The sequence below is a fragment of the Oryctolagus cuniculus genome, chromosome 16 (assembly GCF_051225735.1).
Source record: "Oryctolagus cuniculus isolate XC-2025 breed Fujian yellow rabbit chromosome 16, ASM5122573v1, whole genome shotgun sequence".
In the NCBI taxonomy this organism is placed as follows: Eukaryota; Metazoa; Chordata; class Mammalia; order Lagomorpha; family Leporidae; genus Oryctolagus; species Oryctolagus cuniculus.
The window spans coordinates 22331074-22356475 of NC_142882.1; the positions used below are offsets into that span (position 1 = coordinate 22331074).

General features: G+C 45.8%; 1 protein-coding gene and 1 pseudogene across 1 annotated transcript; one reads left to right on the top strand and one right to left on the bottom strand.

Annotated features, from left to right (window-relative positions):
• Nucleotides 1-437: 437 nt before the first annotated feature.
• LOC100344026 (olfactory receptor 7A17-like) lies at nt 438-18800 on the top strand (annotated as a pseudogene).
• A 1305-nt stretch (nt 18801-20105) lies between these two features.
• On the bottom strand, nt 20106-23331 carry PTCHD3 (patched domain containing 3). Its single transcript, XM_002723217.5, has one exon. The coding sequence runs from the start codon at nt 23199-23201 to the stop codon at nt 20388-20390; it is 2814 nt and encodes a 937-aa protein (XP_002723263.5). The 5' UTR covers nt 23202-23331; the 3' UTR covers nt 20106-20387.
• Nucleotides 23332-25402: the final 2071 nt, after the last annotated feature.

Consider the following 25402-nt stretch of genomic DNA (forward strand, 5'->3'; position numbering starts at 1 on the left):
GATTTTGAGTATTTGCTCCAACATGGTCATTGTTTGACAACAAAAACCTCTTTCAAACCCATCAGTCTGGGAAAACTTTGAAGAACCTTCCCAATGGTTAGGGTTGGATATTTTACATAGGTAGCAAAGTTCTCTCTAATTTTGCTGGAAGAACTGAAAATTGTCACAAGTCTCAGGGAAGCTATCTGGAGAGAGCTATAAATATCAAAACTGCAGAAATCCTGGGCTGGATCCTTACAGGTGGGTGAGGAGGGGGTGGTCCAGGGCATTGTAGGGTATTTAGCAGAATCTCTGTCCTCCACTGGCCCCTCACCAGGGTAATGAGGGGCTCACAATTCTCTGGAGGGCTCAGGATCCTAGGTTCCCACCACATGACGATGCTTTGGAGATCCAAGGACCTCATCAAGACAGATTTCTCAGTCCTAGACTCTGGAGAAAATTGTAACTCTGGGTAGGGATAAGCCGCTAAGGACATGCAATATGAGAGAACTCGTGGAATAATAATAGTGGATTCACCTGAGTTCCAACCTGGGCTCATGGCAACAGAGACTCAACAGGAAGATTTTCTTTTCTGCCATACCAGTGCCCAACAGGGAAATCAGCTGCTCAGGGCTGCACTCTCAAGAGGGAGGTGTGTGTGCAGAGCAGAGCTGCTAATATCTACAAATACTCTGCTGCTGTCTCTCACAGGTGCTTACCTTGGACCAGATGGGTCATGGTGGCCCCTTCCTGTCCTGGCTCTGGCTCAGGGGCTAGTGCTTCACCCCCGACCCCGCTACCTCATGTGGACAGAGCTTCAGTCTGCATCCTCGGACATCCAGGGAGGAGTTCAGACTTCCATGCAGAGACCATCCTCTCAGAGAACCCAGCCAGGTGAGTCTGAGAGCTCCAGTAGTTACTGCAGGGAGGGGTCAGGGAGAATGGAAGCTGACAACATCCACCCAAAGTCCCACTTAGCTCAGAACCCAGAGACTGCCTGTGGGCTAATTAATTCAGCACGAATGTATTTCATATGCTAAAAAGAGAGAAATGTCTGTGAGACTCAGCAATGCAGGAAGAATGGTTGGCAGTGAAGTGACGGGACTGGGAGGGCAGCAGGGGGCCTGAAAAGGACTGGGAGGCATGAGGCAGAGAACCAAATCCAAAGAGCCTACAGTGCAAGAGGAAACCCTAGCATGATGTGGAGGGATTTCCAATGAACCAAGGGCTTTTTATCTATTTCCTTATTTTTATTATTTTTAATATTCGGTGTCTTTGAGTATGTTTTTCTGTACATTAAAGAGATCCAGCCAATGCATAGCTTTAAAAACCACTTTGCAGCAGAGGACTTCCGAAAGCTGTGTGGAAAACTGGACTTCAAAGGTGCATGTATTTTGGTGCAAAATTTGTGAAATCCATGCATTTGGGGGCAGGCATAAGACACACTTTACAAGAGTGTCTTGAAACCCTATCGTCATTTTGCAGGATCTTTCCTTCTTCCGGGTATTCGCATGATATACATATTTGCTTCTCAGGTGAAGACAGGTCTAATAGCAAACTTCCCATTGCAATGGCTTTCCCTCGCTGTGAGGCTGAGGCTATGCGTGGGTTGTGGGGTCTTGACTGTCTGCTGCAAAGAGTCTGGGTAATATCTTTGCTTTTGTGTTGTGGGTTTGCAGTGCTTTTAGTCCTCATTTTAACTCTAAATCTTCAACCATAAGAACTGAGGTTTTTCATTGACTTATCTTTGTGCCATTTAGCTCCCTTCTTGTGATCATAGATATATTTAAGGGGGATGTGGGAGTGTTGATCAGTTTTATGTAGCCTGATCTATTAGTTGGCTATTATGTGTACCCCACCCATTGCTTTTTACCCTTAGATTACTTTAAAAAGTTTTCTTCACAGCCTTAATGGTAGGTAATGGAAGCTTATACACATCACTATATGCTTTCTACAGGCAAGTATTTGTTTGACATTTTAATGGGGCCCAGTGTAGCATTCTGATGCAGTTACACAATGTGTAATGATCAAACTAGGGTAACTGGTATATCCAGGTCCTTGAACATTTCTCACTTCTTGTGCTGAGAACCTTCAAACGTCTCTCTTCTAGTTCTTTATAGAGCAGGTGCTGAATCATCGTTAATGAGACTCTCCCTGCTGTGCTATAGAACACTACATCAATTCCCGCAATACAGCTGTGTTTTGACGTCCGTTATCTAACCTCCCTCCTCCTCTCCTCTCTCCTATTCTCCCCAGCCTCTAGAAACCACTGTTCTACTCTAACCTCCCATGAGCTCAACTTCATTAGTTTCCACATATGAGGGAAACCATGCGGGATTTGTCCTTTTGTGTCTGGCTTATTCCACTGAATGCAATGACCTCCAGTTCCATCGGTGTGGTTGCAAATAGCAGAGCCTCATGCTTTCTATGGCTACATAGTATCCATTGTGACTGTGTGTGTGCGTGTGTCATATGGTCTTGAGCAATTCATCCAATGATGGAGCCTTGGGTTGTTTCTATTTCTCGTCTGTTGTAAACAGAACAGCAATGAATGTGGTGGTACAGATTTTAAGGGGGTGGTGCTGAATGCTCTCATCACAAGGAAACGATAGATGTTTGAGATGATGGACAACCTGAATGTCATCCATACATCATTACACAATGTCGAAGTGCACCACAAGTGCCCAGGGGGATGTGCAATTGTTATCTACCAATAAAGACAGAGGACAAAACCCAAAGCCCAAGAATAACAAATCAAATATGTCTCAAAGCAAAGCAAGAGGAGCTCAGCTTCTGTCCTGCCTGCTCCTGGATCACAGGGCAACAAGTGGGGGGGGGGATAAATATGGAAAAGGTATAGGGAGAAGAACTGGGTTGAACAATTAGAGCAAGGGTTCCTCCTCCAGTGACCTGACACCAGTGCCTGCTTCAGGTCTCTAGGACCAGCGAGATTTGTATCCAAGTAGCTCACTCAGATTTACCCCTTTTTGCTAATAATAGCTTCCTCAACTCTTCCTGCACCTGTGCACTTGTGGCTTTCCACAGCACGTCTCCTGGGTTGTAATGCTGTTTCCCAATCCAAATAAATTATTCATAATTGGATATGTTTTTTCCTGTGTTTTCTCTATGTAGCTCACATGGGAATATAGAAAAATACATCTGAATCAATGGCTTTTTTATTGGGCTAGAGCAGCGTCTGCCCAGGAGAGCAGAGAGATGACAAAGAACTGAAGTAAGGCAGTGGAATTCGGGACTGAGAGTTGAGGAAGGAATGAAGATGTCTGACAGACAGCCAGGAAAGCATCAGCCTTGTCTCGCCACCAGCAATAAATAACAGATAGGAAACACACTACAGTCTTTAGATAGATTCATTAAGCCTGCGGACCAGCTGCAGCTGAGCATAAATAACCTCGCTTATTTGTAAAAAGTACTTACTTCAACAATTCATGGTGAAATAGATTTTTTAAATATGTTTATTTTAATGCAAAAAGCTTTGAAATACATGCACAGGAGGAGTCTCAAAAAATTCATGGAAATGCAGAGCATGACGAAACCAGGCATGGATTCCAATGCTTTTTTGCACAGAAATCAATTTACCTGTGAATTCAATTGTCCATGAACTTATTTAATTATCCTTTTAGGAGAAGATACTGATATTTGGAATAAGCTAGCTGGCTATCCAAGCTCCAACAATTAATATTTGGTTAATCTAAAACTCAGGACCTGGCCTTCTGATTCCACATGTTGCCAATATATTATTCACTAAATACTTTTACATTTGCATCTACAAAATTTCTCTATTTTTGTCATACTTTGTATGTTTCTTTCATGAATTTTTTTTTACTTATTCACATGCTCATGATTCTACTGACATGTTCATTCTCTCAGGAGTATTTACATCCCTCCTTTCTCTTTCAGATAAATTGTGATTTGCTGATTTATTGCTTGTTTTGCACCTCGAGGGAGTAAAAAGCAGAGCTCATGGGTCCACAGGACTGAGGGCACCTTCTCCTCATCCCAGTCTGTCTGGAGCCATCTGTGGGTGTTCAGTAATCTCTCCCTCTGGTGCCCATTTCAGCGCTTTCTCTGTGTAATGACCAGACTTTCTATGAATTTCTTTAAACCCACAATGGCCATAGCACCATGGAGACTGCCAGTCCCCACCTCTGTGGGAGGTTTACCCTGTGGGATATGGAGAGCCTCCCTTCATCTTTAGGGGAAACAGAATCTGATGTTGGAAGTTCATTCACCTGGAGTCCATGTTTTTCCTAATCCGGGTGTCAGGAGAGAGAAGAACATAGTCCATGGCTGGGGTGTGTGTGTGTGTGTGATGTGACGAGTAACCAATCCCCAGAGCAGGGCTTCCTGAGACCACAGTATCTACAGCATAGCCCATAATGCAGATGCCAGAATCTTGCCAGCCAACGGAAACAGGAAGGACCCACAGCTTTGAAGGATGCCTGAGAAGTGAAATGCATAAAGTACAAGAGGGACAACACCTGCACACGGGACTCCCTGCATGCTGAGTTCCAGCAGCAGCAGTGGGAAGGCCACTTCACTTCCCAACGTCTGTGACACCATCTCCCCCCACCAACCGTATCCATGCCGCTCATTCCCTTGGACACATCGGCCTCCTGCTGGACCTGCTCATCTCACGTCAGTACCTGCCACAGGGCCTTTGTCCTGCCCGAACCTCCTGCCAAGCAAACATTCCAATAACCTTGTGGGATCCAGACTCTCCTCCCATTGTGGTGTCTCTACAAAAGTCACTTTATCCACTGCCCTTGTCTGGAGCCCCATGGGGAGGGCGCCGTTGACCCACTCTATCCTTCTTGTCAGCTTGTGTTTCCCATAGAGCGCCTGCCACCCCCTGGCACACTACAGGAGTTACTTCCTTTGTGCCTCTGTTCCATCTCCTCCATCAGACTGAGGGGACTCTGGTTTTTCAGCACCTGGCGTCCATTACCTTGACTGTATTTGGAACGTGGTTGACACTGACTGTGCATTCTCCAGTGCATGAGAAGTGTTCCCCATGAAGTACAGAATGATAATGACCTCATGGGGAAAATGCTGATGGAAGAAAGGAAAGACATAGAGATGGAAAGGGGGATCCACTAAAAGGAACAGACAGATCAGGAAGACAGACAGACACACACACACAATCCAATGTCTTGATCATGAAGTATAAATGATGGCATCTCAACTCTACAATACCCAGCCATGTGAACACAAGTCACGCCATTTTTCTCTTCACTGGTAAGCACATCAACACATGGAACCAGAAAATAACACACAACTTTCAGAATTCCTTCTCCTGGGCTTCTCAGAGGACCCAGAGCTGCAGCCCCTCATATGTGGGCTCTTCCTCTCCATGTACCTGGTCACTGTGGCTGGGAACCTGCTCATCGTCCTGGCAATCCTCTCAGACCCCCACCTCCACACACCCATGTACTTCTTCCTCTCCAACCTGTCCTTGGTGGACATCTGCTTCACCTCCACCACCGTCCCCAAGATGCTGGTGAACATCCAGACGCAGAGCAAAGCCATCAGCTATGCAGGCTGCATCACCCAGATGTACTTTTTATTGCTTTTTGCAGGACTAGATGACCTTCTCCTGGCCGTGATGGCCTATGACAGATTTGTGGCCATCTGTCACCCCCTGCACTATACGGTCATCATGAACCCCCAGCTCTGTGTGCAGCTGGTGCTGGTGTCTGGCATCATCAGTGCTTTGCATTCCTTGCTACAAAGTTTAATGGTGCTGCAGCTGTCCTTCTGCACACACCTGGAAATCCCCCACTTCTTCTGTGAACTGAACCAGGTGATCCACAGCGCCTGCTCTGACACCTTTCTTAATGATGTGGTCATCTATGTTGCAGCTGTCCTGCTGGCTGTGGGCCCCCTGGCTGGGATCCTTTACTCCTACTCTAAGATCGTCTCCTCCATCCGTGCCATCTCCTCAGCTCAGGGGAAGTATAAAGCATTCTCCACCTGTGCCTCTCACCTCTCCGTCGTCTCCTTATTCTATTGCACCTGCCTAGGTGTTTACCTTAGCTCTGCTGTTACCCACAATCCACACTCAACCGCAGCAGCCTCAGTGGTGTACACCGTGGTCACCCCCATGCTGAACCCCTTCATCTACAGTCTTAGGAATGACGACATAAAGAGGGCCCTGAAAAGACTCTTTGAGTGGGACACTGCCCCCGAGTCCACAGTACTGGGACTGAAGATGTTCCCATGACTGCTGGACTCAATTCCTTAGAGCCAGAAATTGTGATTTTTTTTTATTTTGGTTGTGGAAAATCAAGCAGAACTTTCTTCTTGCATTAATTTCCTATAATTTTCACTTCTTTGACATCAATTTATCCATGCAATTTAAGCAATTCATTTCATTAGGCTACCTTCTCTTTTTGGTACCTGCTAGTTTTTTCCTTTGTCATTTTTTTTTTGTATCCCAATGTGATTCCCGACCTTGGATCAAAAACACTTGTATAGTCCCATTTATATGATAGGAAAAAAAGGAATATTCTAAGAATAACTTCTTCTAAAATTCACATGACATACCAAGTATTTTCTTCTGTAAGTTCTTGCCTATGTGTTTTTTTTTATTTTTTTTATCTTTTATTTAATGAATATAAATTTCCAAAGTACGACTCATGTGTTACAATGGCTTCCCCCCCCATACCGTCCCTCCCACCCACAACCCTCCCCTTTCCCACTCCCTCTCCCCTTCCATTCACATCAAGATTCATTTTCGATTATCTTAATATACAGAAGATCAGCTTAGTATACCTTAAGTAAGGATTTCAACAGTTTGCTCCCACACAGAAACCTAAAGTGAAAAATAATAGATGATTTTTTTTAAATGATGACGAAATCAGATCTGACCTATTGTCATGTTTAATCCCAGTGAGAGTCAAGTTGGGAATTGATAATTTCTTTCTTTTTTTTTTTTTACAGAAGATCAGTTTAGTGTACATTAAGTAAAGATTTCAGTCGTTTGCACCCCCATAGAAACACAAAGTGAAATATACTGTTTGAGTACTCGTTATAGCATTAAGCCTCAGTGTACAGCACGTTAAGGACAGAGATCCTACATGAGGAGTAAGTGCACAGTGACTCCTGTTGTTGACTTTACCAATTGACACTCCTGTTTATGGCATCAGTAATCTCCCTATTCACCAGTTATGAGTTTCCAAGGCTATGGAAGCCCCTTGAGTTCTCCGACTCTTATCTTGTTTAGACACGGTCATAGTCAAAGTGGAGGTTCTCTCCTCCCTTCAGAGAAAGGTACCTCCCTCTTTGAAGACCTGTTCTTTCCACTGGGATCTCACTCACAGAGATCTTTTTGCCAGAGTGTCTTGGCTTTCCATGCCTGAAATACTCTCATGGGCTTTTCAGCCAGATCCGAGTGCCTTTAGGGCTGATTCTGAGGCCAGAGTGCTATTTAGGACATCCGCCATTCTATGAGTCTGCTGAGTATCTCACTTCCCATGTTGGATCACTCTCCCCTTTATTTATTCTATCAGTTGGTGTTATCAGATACTAGACTTGTTTATGTGCTCCCTTTGACTCTTAGTCCTTTCATTATGATCAATTGTGAACTGAAATTGATCACTTGGAGTAGTGAGATGGCATTGGCACATGCCACCTTGATGGGATTGAACTGGAATCCCCTGGTATGTTTCCAACTCTACCAATTGGGGCAAGTCAGCCCGAGCATGCCCCAAATTATACATCTCTTCCCTCTCTTATTCCCACTCTTATGTTTAACAGGGATCACATTTCAGTTAATTTTCAACACTTAAGAATAACTGTGTGATAATTACAGAATTAAACCAGTCATATTAAGTAGAACAGACAAAAAAAATACTATGAGGGATAATGTATTAAGTTGTCCATTAGCAGTCAGGGCTATGCTGATCAAGTCACCATTTCTCATAGTGTCCATTTCACTTCAGGAGGTTTCCTTTTTGGTGTTGAGTCAGTTGTCACCGATCAGGGAGAACATATGGTATTTGTCCCTTTGGGACTGGCTTACTTCACTCAGCATGATGTGTTCCAGATTCCTCCATTTTGTTGCAAATGACTGGATTTCGTTGTTTCTTACTGCGGTATAGTACTCTAAAGAATACATATCCCATAATTTCTTTATCCAGTCTACCGTTGATGGGCATTTAGGTTGGTTCCAGGTCTTGGCTATTGTGAATTGTGCTGCAATAAACATTAGGGTGCAGACCGCTTTTTTGTTTATCAATTTAAACTCCTTTGGGTAAATTCCAAGGAGTGGGATGGCTGGGTCGAATGGTAGGGTTATATTCAGGTTTCTGAGGAATCTTCAGACTGACTTCCATAGTGGCTTGACCAGTTTGCATTCCCACCAACAGTGGGTTAGTGTCCCTTTTTCCCCACATCCTCGCCAGCATCTGTTGTTGGTAGATTTCTGCATGTGAGCCATTCTAACTGGGGTGAGGTGAAACCTCATTGTGGTTTTGATTTGCATTTCCCTGATTGCTAGTGACCTTGAACATTTTTTCATGTGCCTGTTGGCCATTTGGATTTCCTCTTTTGAAAAATGTCTATTGAAGTCCTTGGCCCATCTCTTAAGTGGGTTGTTGGTTTTGTTTTTGTGGAGTTTCTTGATCTCTTTGTAGATTCTGGTTATTAACCCTTTATCTGTTGCATAGTTTGCAAATATTTTTTCCCATTCTGTCGGTTGTCTCTTCACTCTCCTGACTGTTTCTTTTGCAGTACAGAAACTTCTCAATTTGATGCAATCCCAATAGTTGATTTTGGCTTTGACTGTCTGTGCCTCCCGGGTCTTTTCCAGAAATTCTTTGCCTGTGCCAATATCTTGAAGGGTTTCTCCAATGTTCTCTAATAACTTAATGGTGTCCGGTTGTAGATTTAGGTCTTTAATCCACGTTGAGTGGATTTTTGTGTAAGGTGTAAGGTAGGGGTCTTGCTTCATGATTCTGCACGTGGAAATCCAGTTTTCCCAGCACCATTTATTGAATAGACTGTCCTTGCTCCAGGAATTGGTTTTAGATCCTTGATCAAATATAAGTTGGCTGTAGATGTTTGGGTTGATTTCTGGTGTTTCAATTCTGTTCCATTGGTCTATCCATCTGTTTCTGTACCAGTACCATGCTGTTTTGATTACAACTGCCCTGTAGTATGTCCTGAAGTCTGGTATTGTGATGCCTCCGGCTTTGTTTTTGTTGTACAAGATTGCTTTAGCTATTCGAGGTCTCTTTTGCCTCCATATGAATTTCAGCATCATTTTTTCTAGATCTGCGAAGAATGTCTTTGGTATCTTGATTGGGATTGCATTGAATCTATAAATTGCTTTTGGGAGAATGGACATTTTGATGATGTTGATTCTTCCAATCCATGAGCATGGAAGATTTTTCCATTTTTTGGTATCCTCTTCTATTTCTTTCTTTAAGGTTTTGTAATTTTCATCGTAGAGATCTTTAACGTCCTTGGTTAAGTTTATTCCAAGGTATTTGATTGTTTTTGTAGCTATTGTGAATGGGATTGATCTTAGCAGCTCTTTCTCAGTCATGGCATTGCTTGTGTATACAAAGGCTGTTGATTTTTGTGCATTGATTTTATATCCTGCCACTTTGCCAAACTCCTCTATGAGTTCCAATAGTCTCTTAGTAGAGTTCTTTGGATCCTCTAAGTACAGAATCATATCGTCTGCAAAGAGGGATAGTTTGACTTCTTCCTTCTTGATTTGTATTCCTTTGATTTCTTTTTCTTGTCTGATGGCTCTGGCTAAAACTTCCAGAACTATGTTAAATAGCAGTGGTGAGAGTGGGCATCCCTGCCTGGTGCCAGATTTCAGTGGAAATGCTTCCAACTTTTCCCCATTCAATAGGATGCTGGCTGTGGGTTTTTTATAAATTGCTTTGATTCTATTGAGGAATGTTCCTTCTATACCCAATTTGCTTAGAGTTTTCATCATGAAAGGGTGTTGAATTTTATCAAATGCTTTCTCTGCATCAATTGAGAGAATCATATGGTTTTTCTTCTGCAGTCTGTTAATGTGGTGAATCACATTGATTGATTTGCGAATGTTGAACCATCCCTGCATACCAGGGATGAATCCCACTTGGTCTGGGTGGATGATTTTCCTGATGTGTTGTTGTATTCTATTGGCCAGAATTTTATTGAGGATTTTTGCGTCTATGTTCATCAGGGATATTGGTCTGTAATTTTCTTTCAGTGCTGCATCTTTCTCTGGCTTAGGGATTAAGGTGATGCTGGCTTCATAGAAAGAATTTGGGAGGATTCCCTCTTTTTCGATTGTTCTGAATAGTTTGAGAAGAAATGGGATTAGTTCTTCTTTAAATGTCTGGTAGAATTCAGCAGTGAATCCATCTGGTCCTGGGCTTCTCTTTGTTGGGAGGGCCTTTATTACTGTTTCAATTTCTGTCTCAGTTACTGGTCTGCTTAGGTTTTCAATCTCTTCCTGGTTCAATTTAGGTAGGTTGCATGTGTCCAGGAATCTATCCATTTCTGATAGGTTTTCCTGTTTGCTGGCATACAGGTCCTTGTAGTAATTTCTGATGATTCTTTTTATTTCTGTGGTGTCTGTTGTTACGTTTCCTTTTTCATCTCTGATTTTATTGATTTGGGTCTTTTCTCTTCTTTTTTTAGTTAGTTGGGCCAATGGGGTGTCAATTTTGTTTATTTTTTTCAAAAAACCAGCTTCTCGCTTGGCTGATTTTTTGTAATGTTTTTTTGGATTCAATCCTGTTAATTTCTTCTCTGGTTTTAATTATTTCTCTTCTCCTACTAGATTTGGGTTTGGTTTGCTGCAGTTTTTCTAGGTCCTTGAGGTGCGCTGAAAGCTCATTTATTTGGTACCTTTCCAATTTCTTGGTATAGGCACCTATTGCTATAAATTTGCCTCTCAATACTGCTTTTGCTGTATCCCATAAGTTTTGATATGTTGTGTTGTTGTCTTCATTTACTTCCAGAAAGTTTTTGATTTCTCTTTTGATTTCTTGAATGACCCAGTGTTCATTCAGGAGCATGTTGTTCAGTCTCCATGTGTTTGCATACTTTCTGGGGTTTCCTGAGTTGCTAATTTCCAGCTTCATCCCGCTGTGGTCTGAGAAGCTGCATGGTATGATTCTAATTCTTTTAAATTTGCTGAGACTTGCTTTATGGCCTAGTATGTGGTCAATCCTAGAGAAGGTTCCATGAGCTGCTGAGAAGAATGTGAAGTCTGTAGATGTAGGGTTGAAAGTTCTGTAGATATCTGTTAGATCCATTTGGGCAATAGTGTCAATTAAATCTGCTGTTTCCTTGTTGATCTTCTGTCCGGATGATCTGTCTATTTCTGAGAGTGGAGTATTGAAGTCCCCCAGTACTATTGTATTGGAATCTAAATCTCCCTTTAAGTCCCTTAACATATCTTTTAAATAGACCGGTGCCCTGTAATTAGGTGCATATACATTTATAATAGTTACATCTTCCTGTTGAATTGAACCCTTAATCATTATATAGTGTCCCTCTTTGTCTCTCTTAACAGTTTTTGTATTAAAGTTTATTTTGTCTGATATTAATATGGCTACACCTGCTTTTTTTTGGTTTCTGTTGGCATGGAATATCTTTTTCCAACCTTTCACTTTCAGTCTGCATGCCTCTTTGTTAGAGAGATGTGTTTCTTGTAGGCAACAAATAGTTGGGTTGTGTTCTGTGAGCCAGTCAGCTAAACGGTGTCTTTTAACTGAAGAATTCAGACCATTAATGTTCAATGTGACTATTGATACGTAGTGACTTTGCCCTGCCATTTTCCCGGAAATATTTTCTAGTATATGCTTTGAGCTTCCCATGCTCTTTTACTGGTAGGTGTTCTTCCTTTCCCTTCTTTCATATTGATGGCCGTGTTTCTGTGTTTCTGAGTGTAGCACATCTTTAAGTATCTTTTGCAGGGCCGGACGAGTGGCCACAAAGTCTTTCAATTTCTGTTTGCTATGAAAGGTCTTTATTTCACCTTCATTCACAAATGAGAGCTTAGCAGGATATAATATTCTGGGCTGGCAATTTTTCTCTCTTAGCACCTGTGCTATGTCTCGCCATTCCCTCCTAGCTTGTAGGGTTTCTGATGAGAAGTCAGCTGTGAGTCTGATTGGAGATCCTCTGAGAGTAATCTGACGTTTCTCTCTTGCACATTTTAGGATCTTTTCTTTATGTTTCACTGTGGTAAGTTTAATTACCACGTGTCGTGGTGAGGATCTCTTTTGGTCATGTTTATTGGGGGTTCTATGAGCTTCCTGTACTAGGATATCTCTGTCCTTCTCCAAACCTGGAAAGTTCTCTGCTAGTATCTCACTAAAAAGGCCTTCCAATCCTTTCTCTCTCTCCATGCCTTCAGGAACTCCTAGAACTCGAATGTTGGTTTTTTTAATAGTATCCTGTAGATTCCCAACAATATTTTTTAGGTTTCTAATTTCCTCTTCTTTTCTTTGGTTTGACTGTATGTTTTCCTGTGCTCTATCTTCTAAGTCCGATATTCTCTCTTCTGCTTCACCCATTCTGTTTTTAAGGCTTTCTAATGTGTTTGTCATTTGATCTATTGAGCTCTTCATTTCATTTTGATTTCTCTTCACTATAACACTTTCCTGTTCTACTAGTTTCTGAGTTTCATTTTGACTCTTCCTTAAAATTTTGTTTTCACGAGAGAGATTTTCAATCTTGTCCATTAAGGATTTCTGTAGTTCAAGGATTTGCTTTTGAAAACTTCTAAATGTTCTTATCATAAATTTTTTGAAATCCGTATCTTGCATTTCTTCTATCTCATCATCTTCATACTCTTGGCTTGGGGTGTTTTGCTTATTTGGAGGCATCATAGTGTCATCGTTGATCTTGCTCCCTCTATTTCTGTGTTTGTTACTCGGCATAGTTAATTCTTCTTGCGTCACTGTGCGTTTTTTTTTCTTTTTTTTTTTTTTATACTGTGTCGGTGTTAAGTGGACTGCCTGCTGTTGGAGGAGCCTTGGAGGCTTGAGATGGGTGCGGCCTGAGAGCTCTGCCTGGTTCTTCCAGGTTAAGGGTGTGCAAAGGTGACACCCTCAGGTTATGCGTGGTAAATCTCTCTCTTTTTATTTATTTATTTATTTTATTTATTCAGGGGGTAAGTAACACCGCAGGTCACGGCTGTGCAGCATTGATGGTATTTAGCTTCCAGTCTTTGGCTCCTCTGGACTCCCACTGGGTTGCCTAGGCTACTGAATTGTAGTGACTCAGTTCCTTAGCTCTCCCCCATTGATATGTAAATCCAGAGAGCAGGCCTGCTCTTTGTCTCTTGGGAATTCTAGCCTTGCAGCCTTGTAACCTTTGCAAGGTTAGGGGGAAGAGAAACCCCGAAGCTTTTTTTTTTCCTTCTTTCCGGTAGTGAGTTTGCTGCACTTTCCGGCCCCCCTCTAGATTCTGACCCCCATTTCCCCACCAATGTCTCGGGTTATTGAGCTCACCTCCCCTTCCAGCGCCGATGTGTGGACTCGGAGCCCTGAGCGTCCCAAGTCTCCCCACTGTTGTCTGTGTGGCATGCACTCCCCTTGGAGCACTCTGCCTATGTGTTTTATTTATTTGAAAGGCAAAGAAACAGAGACTGGAACAGATCCACCACGTCTGGTTCACTCCTCAAATGCCTACAATAATTGGGAAGGGCCAAGCCTAAGACAAGAGCTGGGAATTCAGTCTGGGTCTCTCAGGTGGTTGGCAGGGACCTGTGGACCCCAGCCAACACCTGCTGCCTCCCAGGGTGTGCATTAGCAGGAAGCTGGAGTGGAAGCAGAGCCAGGACCCAACCCAGACCTCTGATAAGGGATGTGAGTGTCACAAGTAGCTAGTTTACCACTGCACCAAATGCCCAAGCCCCACGTTTTTCCTTAAGTTTTACTAGGGGACTGTTCATTGAGTTTTATTCTTCCAAAAGAAAAAATTGCACTTAGCACCTGAGACTATTTGTGTAATTTTTAGAACATGAGAATCAGAGACCACACTTTTTCATGTGTGTCTGCATCATTGTTTTCTACAGCATGGCCGTAGCTGTTCCTCCCGATGACGCAAACTCTGCCACACAAGTGTGCTTCCTAGCTGGCTGCTGGGTGCATGTTCTCAGTAGGATCCCATTCTCTTACTCAACACGGAGTCCACACTGCTTACGATCCAGGTAGGTTGCCAGCATTCAACACAGTACCTGTTTTGGAATCCTGAATCCAGCTCTTGATTCCAGATTACTACTAACGCCAACCCTGGTGTTGGTTCAAATATTTTGGTTCCTAGCACCCAAGTGGAAGACCTGGATTAAGTTCCTGGGGCCTGGCTTCAGGCTAGCCCTATTCTGACTGTTGCAGGCATTTGGAGAGTGAACCAGGGAATAGGGAAGTACTCTGTGAAATCTGTTTGAAATTTAGACCACCAATCAATGTGAATCTCCTTTGAGTTGATATGAGAAAAATTTTGTTGTTTTCATAAACTTACTGAACTTGAGCAAAGATTCATATTTTGGATAACCATGTGATCTGCCTGTCATTGTTGGTTTCCTTTATAATTGTGTCTAAATTTTTCTACAGTTGTCAGCATCTCAAATGATATTTATTTATTTAAGAGGCAGAGTTACAGAGAGAGAGAGAGAGAGAGAGAAACAGAAAGGTCTTCCATCTGCTGGTTCACTCCCCCAGATGGCCACAACAGCTGGAACTGAGCCAGTCTGAAGCCAGGAGCTTCCTCTGGGTCTCCCATATGGGTTCAGGGAGCGCACTGCTTTCCCATACCATAGCAGAGAGCTGGATCGGGAGTGGAGCAGCCAGGACTTGAACTGGAACCCATATGAGATGCCGACACTGCAGATGGAGGCTTAGCCTACTGTGCCACAATGCCGGCCCCTCGAATTGTTCTTAGAGATTTTTCTTTCTCAGTAGATTTTTATTCAGTTATGGTTGGCCATGTAGATGTTTCAATTTTATTTATCTCAATGTTTTATCTTCTTGTATTTGAGTTTCTTACCCTAGAGAAAATAGTTTGCCCCACCATGTATTTTACATATAGTTTTCTAAGTGTTCATTGAAGATGTCGTTTGCTTTTACCCTGAGGACTTTGATTCTCTGAGTCTTCCCGGCATGTGAGAGGGGAGCACCCACTTTATTTGCCCCTAAATAGATGCCATTTATGCCAGCTTTCATTTAGTAATCCCTCCTTTCCCTATCAAACAACCACAACCCGCTCATATACAAAATGTCCTTTTGCTTGCATACTGAGACCGAACCTGACTAATTCAATAAACCCGAGCATCTCCACTGAGAAATTAAGTTCTATGAACCCTGTATATGGTGTTACTTTGTGTCTAGGTCTCTGCCAATTTAGTTACTGTTCCAACTCCAGATTGTTGCAATGCTGTGTCTTTCTCCAGTTTGTTTGTGATGTTTCATTCAATTGCATTCTCTGCTGTGGTTTTGAATCCAGTCTGCTTTCCTTCTCCACACTGCTGCATTTCTACACTTCTCACTTCCCTACGTTTGCTTCTCTGTAAATCACGCATCCTTCCTCACCTCTGTGCAAGTGCACAGGTGAACACAGCACAGGAAGCCCCTGCTCTGTTGGGTCTCCATGGTGTGGATCCGGTGCCATGAAGTTTGAGTGTGAACCGGTGTCCTCAGGCACCCAGTGTGGGAAGAAGGTGCTGGGGACTGAAAGGGTGGAGTCATTTCCAAGGGGCAGGATTTCACAGATATGGATAGTGAAGGCCCTTGCATGTTGGATGAAGACCAGAACCCAGAACACAGTGTGTCCATTGGATTTGTCAACAAAGAGATCCAAACACAGCACCAGATAATTGGAAGGATGGCACAGGAGCAGAGTGGGAAGGGGCCAATCGCATCTGCTAGAACACATTAAAAAATTTTCACGAGGTCCAAGAAATGCAGAATAAACAATTCATCTACTACTCAGACTCTTTTTTGTATTTAAAAAGTCCAAATATTATCATACTTGTGCATTTTCTCTTGTGTATTCTTCCTTTTATTACTGTTGGTTAATTTCTCTCAGGCTGTCCACCTTTAGGGTACCTTGATGCTGTAAGTGTGTCATCAACTTTGCCTCTTGGATAAGTTTTATGTTTACTCTTAATTATTTCTCCTGGGCTTCAGAGAGACAGAACAGTACTTTGCGGATCTCATGGAAGATTAAGTTTATTTTGGTGCCAAATATTTTTGAAACCCACGTATACTTTCTTCAGGTGGTCATTATCCACTGATTTTTTTTTAGGACCACAGGTTGTTGAGGTGGAGCCACCAGAACCAAAGCCGTGGTTTCTCCCTTGTGGCCCTGCAAAGACTGCCTGATCTCACTAGATCCCTCTCACTCTCAATTTCCCATTTCATCTTCCCCATCCCTGTCACCATAATTAAAAATATTTTAATATAGTTATTTAAATTCATAGCAAAAAATCCATAAAATGGAGCTCCAAACTCATTTGTTTGTGGGAGGCTTATAAGATGGAACTTTGGGTACACTCATCTCAAAAGATAAACTGATCTGAACAGATAAGTTGTCTGTGCTGGAGGCTTCATAACATGGCTGGAGGTGAGAATAGCACAGAGGTGACACAGCCCAGGAAGCTGTGGTATTGTTGTAATAGTTAGCTTCTCACTAGTACAGTGAAATACTTGAGGCAGCTAACACACAAACAGAAATTATGTATTTTGGTTCACAGTTCTGGAAGTTCACAGGCTAAGATCTAGCAGGCCCCGTTGGTGCAGCCTCTGGTGACACTGTTCTTGCTGGTAGGGTCCCAGGTCCGTTCTGAGAATCACAGCAAACACAGAGCACATGTCTCTCTCTGTCTATGATTGTGTCTGTGCTATGTCCATGCTGCCTCTAACAAAGCCAGCAGTACAGTCATGGGGTTCTACTCTAATGCCACAGTCCAACTCACTCACCCCTCAAAAACCCCACCTCCAAACATTATGATTGGATGAAGCCTCAACCTTAAGTCCTTTTTCTTCTTTCTTTTTTTTTTCTTTTTTTTTTTCTTTTTTTTTTTTTTTTTTTTTTTTTTTTTTTTTTTTTTTTTGACAGGCAGAGTTAGACAGTGAGAGAGACAGAGAGAAAGGTCTTCCTTTTTCCATTGGTTCACCCCTCAAGTGGCTGCTACGGCCAGCACGTTGCGGCCGTTACGCTGTGCCGATCCAAAGCCAGGAGCCAGGTGCTTCCTCCTGGTCTCCCATGCAGGTGCAGGGCCCAAGGACCTGGGCCATCCTCCATTGCACTCCCAGGCCACAGCAGAGAGCTGGACTGGAAGAGGAGCAACCGGGACAGAATCCAGCACCCCAACCAGGACTAGAACCCGGAGTGCCAACGCCGCAGGCAGAGGATTAGCCTAGTGAGCCGTGGTGCTGGCCTCAACCTTAAGTCTTAAAGTTAATGGCATTAAGAAGGTTGAAGCCGGCGCCGCAGCTCACTAGGCTAATCCTCCGCCTTGCGGCGCCGGCACACTGGGTTCTAGTCCCGGTCGGGGCGCCGGATTCTGTCCCGGTTGCCCCTCTTCCAGGCCAGCTCTCTGCTGTGGCCAGGGAGTGCAGTGGAGGATGGCCCTGGTGCTTGGGCCCTGCACCCCATGGGAGACCAGGAAAAGCACCTGGCTCCTGGCTCCTGCCATTGGATCAGCGCGGTGCACCGGCCGCAGCACACCGCCCGCAGCGGCCATTGGAGGGTGAACCAACGGCAAAGGAAGACCTTTCTCTCTGTCTCTCTCTCTCACTGTCCACTCTGTCAAAAAAAATTTTTTAAAAAGGTTGAGATGGCCTAAGAATCGACATATTGCATGTAGACAGGGGTTGATTGACTGCAAAACACCACTGGTGGCACTTCGGTTATGTGAATAACGCCTGTCTTGTGAAAAATTGGTCATGCCGCAGTTCCCCTCCTGGGTAGGCACACCTACCACATTGAACCAGGAAGTAAATGGGCTCTCCATGTACCTGGTCACTGTGGCTGGGAACCTGCTCATCGTCCTGGCCATCCTCTCAGACCTCCACACGCCCATGTACTTCTTCCTGTCTAAGGACTTCCTGTCCTTGGTGGATGTCTGCTTCAGCTCCACCACCGTCCCCAAGATGCTAGTGAACATCCAGACGCAGAGCAAAGCCATCAGCTATGCAGGCTGCATCACCCAGATGTTCTTCCTCCTACTACTTTCAATATTGTCCGATCTCCTCACCTTGATGGCCTATAACCAGAATGTGGCCATCTGTCACCCCCTGCACCACACAGGCAATCATGAACCCCTGGCTTTATGTGTTCCTGGCTGTGGCTGGATGAGGAGCACCCTGAATTCCTTGGTACAGAGTTTAATGACAGTGAAGTAGTCACTCTGGGCACACTCCTGCCCCAGTCCCACTACAGTGAGGACAGAGATGACAGTCTGTCTGTGGGAACAAAACCCTGCATGGAGCCCTCATCAAGCTTGCCCAGGCTCCTGGTCACTGCCCACAGGACCCTGCACCCAGGAACTCAGCCAGCACGTGAAGATGCAGCCTTCACAGTGGCCCCTGTGAAACCAGGCTTCTGGCCACCCCCAATGCCAGTCCAGACACAGACTCTAAGCTGGTTCCTGGCATCCTGGAGTGCCCAAGTGCCAGTCCAGACACAGGCTTCAGTACAGTCCCCATGACCACAGGCCCCAGCAGAAGCTAGCACCAAGTCAGCCCCCATGGAACCATGCAGAACTATTCTGCCTGCAACCCTTTTTGGCAGTGCTCTTCCAGGATGTAGAGTTGATCCAGAACAAAATTCAGTAAGGAAACTGAACTAGAACTCCACCACAGATGAAATGGGTCCCACAGCAACGTCTGAACCCACTGGCACAGAAAGCACATCACGCCGAGGGCACCTGCACCACTGTCCAGGAGAGAGCAGATGCCAGCCCATCTAAGAGTATTGGCCACCTCAAGGCGACTGCAACAGTATCAACTCTCTTCTCTGACCAAAATGGCTGGAAACTAGGGATCAGCAACAGAGGACATCTGGAAAATCCACAAATGTTTGGAAATCAACCACGTCCCTGAACAAGGAGTAAGTCAAGGAAAAACTCAGCAGAAAAAAAAAATCATAAGACAAATGAAAATGGAAACACGACATTTGAAACACAGGATTCAGCATAAGTCATCCAAATAAGAAAAATTATAGGAATAATTCCTACATTAGGAATGAAAGACCTTACATGAAAAAGACTTTATACCCTAATAAATAACTTTATATGATAACTTTATACCTTAATAAAATAGAAACAGAAGCTCTAGTAAACTAAGCCTGAAGTTAACAGAATTAGAGAAAGAATAAGATTTGAAACAAATAACTGAAAATGTGGAAAAAAACAATGAGTTGGTTATTTGACAATATAAAGAAAATCAGCAAAGGTTTAGCTAGACTAATGAAGAAAAACTGAACTCAATCAAACCACAAAGAAAATTACGGTCAATGCCAGTGAAACAGAAAGGTTTGGGAGAGACACCCTGAACAGTTATGAGCCAACAAATTGGAGAACCCAGAAGGCGCTGATAAATTCCTAGAAACGCCTATCAGGACTGAACCACGAATGAACAGGAAATGTACTGACTCCTAGGAAGATTTCATCAGAAATCACAAAGTCCTCCCACCCCCAGAAAGCCCCCTCCCTGGTAGTTCCACGGCTGCACTGGAAAAGAAGAAATAAAGGTCACACAGGAAACGACATCACTACATATAAGGCAAACCCAAAGCCTCCACCAAAAAAAAAAAAACTGCTAAGACAAAGAAAATCCAGTGATTTTGCAGTATTACAAATATCAGAGGAACTTCCACAGACAGAGAACAAATCACCTTTTTAAAAGAATGAGGAGAAGCAATGCTGTTCATAATTAAAAAAAAAAAAAACATAAAAACCTTATGATTCAACTTAATCAAGATTGTGGAACACCTGAACACTGAAAAACATAAAATGTTGCTGTAAGAAACTGAAGACAAAAATAAATTCAAGTTTATTGATTATTCATAAATAGGGCATTTTCTAGCCACCAAAAAAAAGCTATCAGAATAAACAAATTCAGTGAAGTTGCAGAATTACAAGTATCAGAAGGATTTCTATATGCTGAGAATGAGTTATCCTTAAAACCACTAAAGAAAACTATCCCAGTTACAATAGAAACAAAACACACACATATCTTAGGAATTAAATGTAAGCAAGAACGTGGAAACCCTGTACACTGCAAGGTAAAAAAATATTAATGAAAGAAACGGAAGACAAAACTAAATTTACATTTTTTATTATTTGTGAAATAGTACACTTTTATCAGATTCGGCCAGGGCAAATAGAAATTCTGTAACTGCTCTTTGATGTTCAAGTATATTCACAAACATTTTCCAAAGAATGTTAAGAACACTGGAATAAAAATGAGGCCATGAACGGCCCCAAAGAACATAACAAGGAACATAATTTTAGCAAAAGTCCTGAAAATGTATGCTTTCGCTGCAAATAAAACACACACCCCTATGATTGTCGAAATCGCGCTCTGCAGCACCGGGTAGCCCAGCAGGTACAGTGCCTCGACGGATTTCCTGTCGACTAAGGTCTCAGAACTGGAAACAAACGCATAGGATATGTGCGCGGAGAAGTCAAAAGAGAACCCTATGCAAATGACGAGGTTGATCATGGATATGGAGTCCAGGTTCACGCTCCAGAAGGCCATGAACCCCACGACGCCCACGATCACCGACGTGATCGCAAACGTGACCCACAGGGAGCACACAGGGTGCGGGATCAGCAGCAGGGAGACCAGCAGCATAACCGACGACGCGACCATGACGTTGCGCACCGTGTTCTCTATGATGGCCGCATACTGGTCGAAGTAGATGAAGGCGTGGTTGTACACCATGAGGGGCACGGCGCAGGCGGCCGCGATCTCCCGCAGCTGCAGCAGCATCAGCTTCTTGCTGGTCGAGGTGGAGACGCCCATAGTCTGAACAAAGCCCCGGGAACAGACGATCTCCTTGGAAGACGAAATGTTAACGTCGTAGGTAAAAAACGGCACGGTGCCTAGAAACGCGGACACATTGTCCATGAACGTATCCTTATCGTTGGGGTCCAGGCTGCTGTTCTTCAGATGGCTCACGTAGGTTGGCAGCCAAAACTCGGACAGATTCTTATTGACATAGTCGTTTTTCTCGAAGTCTATCATACACTGGCCCAGCTTCTGCCGGACATCTTCTCTCCAGTAGTCAACAGGCTCGGTAACGATGACCATCACCCTGGGGCCGTAGTCGGAGAAGTAATCCTCCTCCACATTGAAGTAGGGGATGATGTAGGAATCGTCGCTGGCCAGATTGCGCGAGTCCAGACCCTCCTGCACTTGGAAGCAGCCGTAGATACTGCTGGTGAGGTACACGATGTAGGTCAGCACCACGAAGAGCTTGGACCAGGGGTTGGTGACGAACGGGCCGAAGTAGTCCCGAAAGAACAAGTTCATGGGGTGGACGTCCATGCCCTCCTCGTCCGGGGTGGAGCCGAACGGCAGGCAGCAGGACTTCCTGAACGAGGAATAGCGGGGGTCAGGCTTCTTGAGCCAGTTCAAGCAGAGCCCTTCCCTCTTCCCGTCCAGCGCCATCACCGCGCCGAAGCACGTGACGTTGTACAGGTAGCAGAAGAGGAGGCTGGTCCCCGTGTAGATGCAGAAGTACTGCACGGACCTGAAGGAGCTCATGACCCCCGTGTAGAAGGCCAGGATGTTGGTGAGCGTGGTGATGGTGATGGACACCGCCACCTTGGAGTACACCAGGGCCATGCGCTCACGCACGCTGTCCCGCAGCCGGGTCTTCTGCCAGGCCGAGACCATGAGGAACATGTCGTCCACGCCCACGCCCAGGATGAGGAAGGGCGAGTTGGCCACGATGATGACGAACGGCACGCGGATGAACAGCATCAGGCCAAAGCTGCTCACCACGGCCAGCACCACGCAGACCACGCCGAAGGCCGCCACCCACATCTTGTTGCGCACGCAGTCCAGCCGGTAGCACGAGACCACAGCGAAGAGGATGAGCAGCGCGTAGGCCCAGTAGAAGAGCGGCACCACCGTCTCCGAGGTGGCCTCGAACTCCATTTGTCTGGAGAGGGAGGTGAAGTGCACCAGGTGGACCCTCTGCAGGGCCAGCCCGGCCTGCATGCTGGGGAAGCGGGCCAGGAAGTGCGTCAGCCAGCGCTTGCTCAGCTCGCTGTCGCGGCCGTCCTCTGTCTTCAGGTAGTAGAGCAGCCGCATGGCCTTGGCCTCCAGCAGCAGCTGGCTCATGCCCACGCTCTCCCCCAGCACGAGCTTGCCGAAGAAGCCAGCCAGGTAGACGGGGTGGCTGTCGTGGCTGTAGATGGGGAAGGACACCCGGCTCAGGTCCAGCCGCCGGTTCTGCTGCCACGCGTACAGCAGCGGGTTGCAGGGCACGCACACGGCTTTGTACTTGGCGCACACCTGCTCGAACCGGATCTCCGTCCGGTTCTCCTGCGCCACGCGCAGGGCCTGCACCATGCGGTCCAGGCGGTCGACCTCGGCGAACACGTCGCCGTCCAGCACCGAGTCGTCCTTGGACACCACGAGGATGGACAGGTAGTTGGCCTCGGTGCTCCTCCGCGCGTCCGAGAAGCGGTGCGAGTCGTTGGTGGCGAAGTGGCCCTGCACGAAGCGCCGCTCCGCCTTGGCCGGGCTCCTGATCGGCGTGTACTGCTCCTCCAGGTCCTCCAGCTCGTCCTTGGGCAGGTGCACCAGCCCGATGCCCAGCAGCGCCGTCAGCACCATGGGCAGCAGCAGGAAGAGCCAGGGGTGCGAGCCCACGGCCCAGCCCAGGCTCCCGAAGGCGCGCGACAGCGGCGCCTCCAGGCAGCTCGTGTCGCAGTGGCGCCGGGGACCGCCCGCCGGAGGACACGAAGCCGGCGGCTCCGGGGGCTGCGCTGCCGCCGCCGCCGCCCACGCCCGCCGCTCCGCCGGCCGCGGCTCGGCGCCCCGGCGCGCCTCGGCCTCTTCCGCCGCCGTGAGGCTCGCGGGGGCCGGCGGCGGCGCCCCGTCGGGGCCCGGCTCGCGCCGCTGCTCGGCCTCCGGCTGCCCCGTCTCGGACGCGGGCCCGGCCTCGGGATGCGGCTCGGGCGCCGTCTGCGGCGCCACCTTGGCGGAGAGGAAGCTCATGGTGAGGAGGCTCGGGCCGGCTTCCCACGAGGGGCGGCGGGCGGCCAGGTAGCGGCTGAAGCCAACGCCGCCCGACGCCGCGGGAGCCCGGGAGCCCGGAGGAACCGCGAGCGCGCGAGGCCGTTGGTGCGCGTGCGGCCCGCGGGAGCCCGGATGTTGCCGTTGGCGACCACGTGAGCTCCCGGGTGCCGGCGCCCGGAAATGACTCTGACGACCGCGCCGGTGCCCGGATGGTCTGAGGCGCTGCACCGGTAGAAGACCTCTCTCTCCTCTTTCTCCTCCCTCTCCCTCTCCTCTCTCTCTCTCCTCCCTCTCTCTCTCCTCCCTCTCTCTCTCTCTCTCTCCTCCCTCTCTCTCTCTCTCTCTGTGTAACTCTACCTGTCAAAAAAAAAAAAGAAAAGAAAAGAAAGAAATCATTTTAGGGGACTAAGTTTCGTTCTCAGGTGGCAAAAATGATCTGAAATTGACAGTCATGATGGTTTCACATATCTGTGTATACTTTCAATGGACAAATTACATGATAACTACACTGAAATGATATCAATAAATCTGATTAAGAAAGTTAAAGAAAATGAGAAGTTCCAAAATGAGACAGTGCGGAGAGAATGAAACCAAGCCAAAAAGATAGGATTCAAAACAACCGCAGTGAGCAAAACTGAACAGAACCTCAAAAAACAGCGGAAACAAGATACGAGACAGCAGCAATCTCGACACGGAACAGTAACCTGGCAAACACCTGGGCTTGAGGTAATACCATACACACAGTTCCCAGAACTTGGTAGACTCAGGCCGGCGCCGCAGCTCAACAGGCTAACCCTCTGCCTTGCGCGGCGCCGGCACACCGGGTTCTAGTCCCGGTCGGGGCACCGGATTCTGTCCCGGTTGCCCCTCTTCCAGGCCAGCTCTCTGCTGTGGCCAGGGAGGGCAGTGGAGGATGGCCCAAGTACTTGGGCCCTGCACCCCATGGGAGACCAGGAGAAGCACCTGGCTTCTGCCATCGGATCAGCGCGGTGCGCCGGCTGCAGGGCCATTGGAAGGTGAACCAACGGAAAAGGAAGACCTTTCTCCCTGTCTCTCTCTCACACACACTGTCCACACTGCCGGTCAAAAATTAAAAAAAAAAAAAAAAAAAAAAAAAAAAAAACTTGGTAGACTCAGAAATGCCCAGGAGTGTTTGTTGAGTTAATCATGAGGGTATGCAAGTAAATGACCAGGTTGTCTCTCTGTTTGATAAGCAAATGATGGATAATTAAATAAAAGCTGGCAGAAATGGTGTCCATCTGGAAGGACATTAAGTCAGCCCCCCCCCACACACACACACACACATGCTGGAACAACACAGAGGAATTAAAGTCCGCAGTGTGAAAGAGAGCAGCCCATGTTTGATGAGCACTTAAAAAACTATACATCAGACAAATGTGGGACAGTCTGTCTCCTGCAAAGCAACCAACTCAGATGTAAGCAGATAAACACATTGAACTAAATAAAATTTATTTGCATGGTCCAGAATAGCCTACCAGAAACCTACTGAGAAAATAACCACCTGTAAGAATCGTTTGAGATGCTGAGAATTCTAGACAAATTTAGAAACATAGGTAACTCATAATAACAGGCAAATCATTGTTATTCAAAACACGAAACCTACTCAAACTCAGCAAGCTTAAGAAAACAACAAAAGCCTGTTTCACCTCCATGGGCTCAAGAAGTCTCACGTTGATTGGAGTTGCAAATTTCCAACAAGTCACACAGGGGAGTTCCCTACATTTTTCTAGCAGGAATGGGAAGTGTTACAATGTGCTGGGGAAACAATTGGGAGGCAGCTGTATATAATCGATAATCTATATTATAGTGTGTGATTATTATATACTACATATTAAGTATAGAATCTGTAATACAGATATGCTTGAACTCAGAGTTTGTACATCTCAGCACCATGAGAGTTACGAGACCATTCTCTATGGTGAAGTCTACCCTGTGCATTATGGGATATTTAGCAGCACCACAGGCCTCTCAACACCCCTTCCCAGGGTGACAACCAAAAGTATGGCTGGATGTTGCACAGTGGCCCTTGGGGGACAAGATCAGCCATGGTTGAGAACCACACTTTTAATTACCTCAAACTCTTTCAGTATAAATGATGTGATGGTGATTTCATAATAGAAAGTGGGAAGGATGCTGAAAACATGGGTATCCCAGCCTCC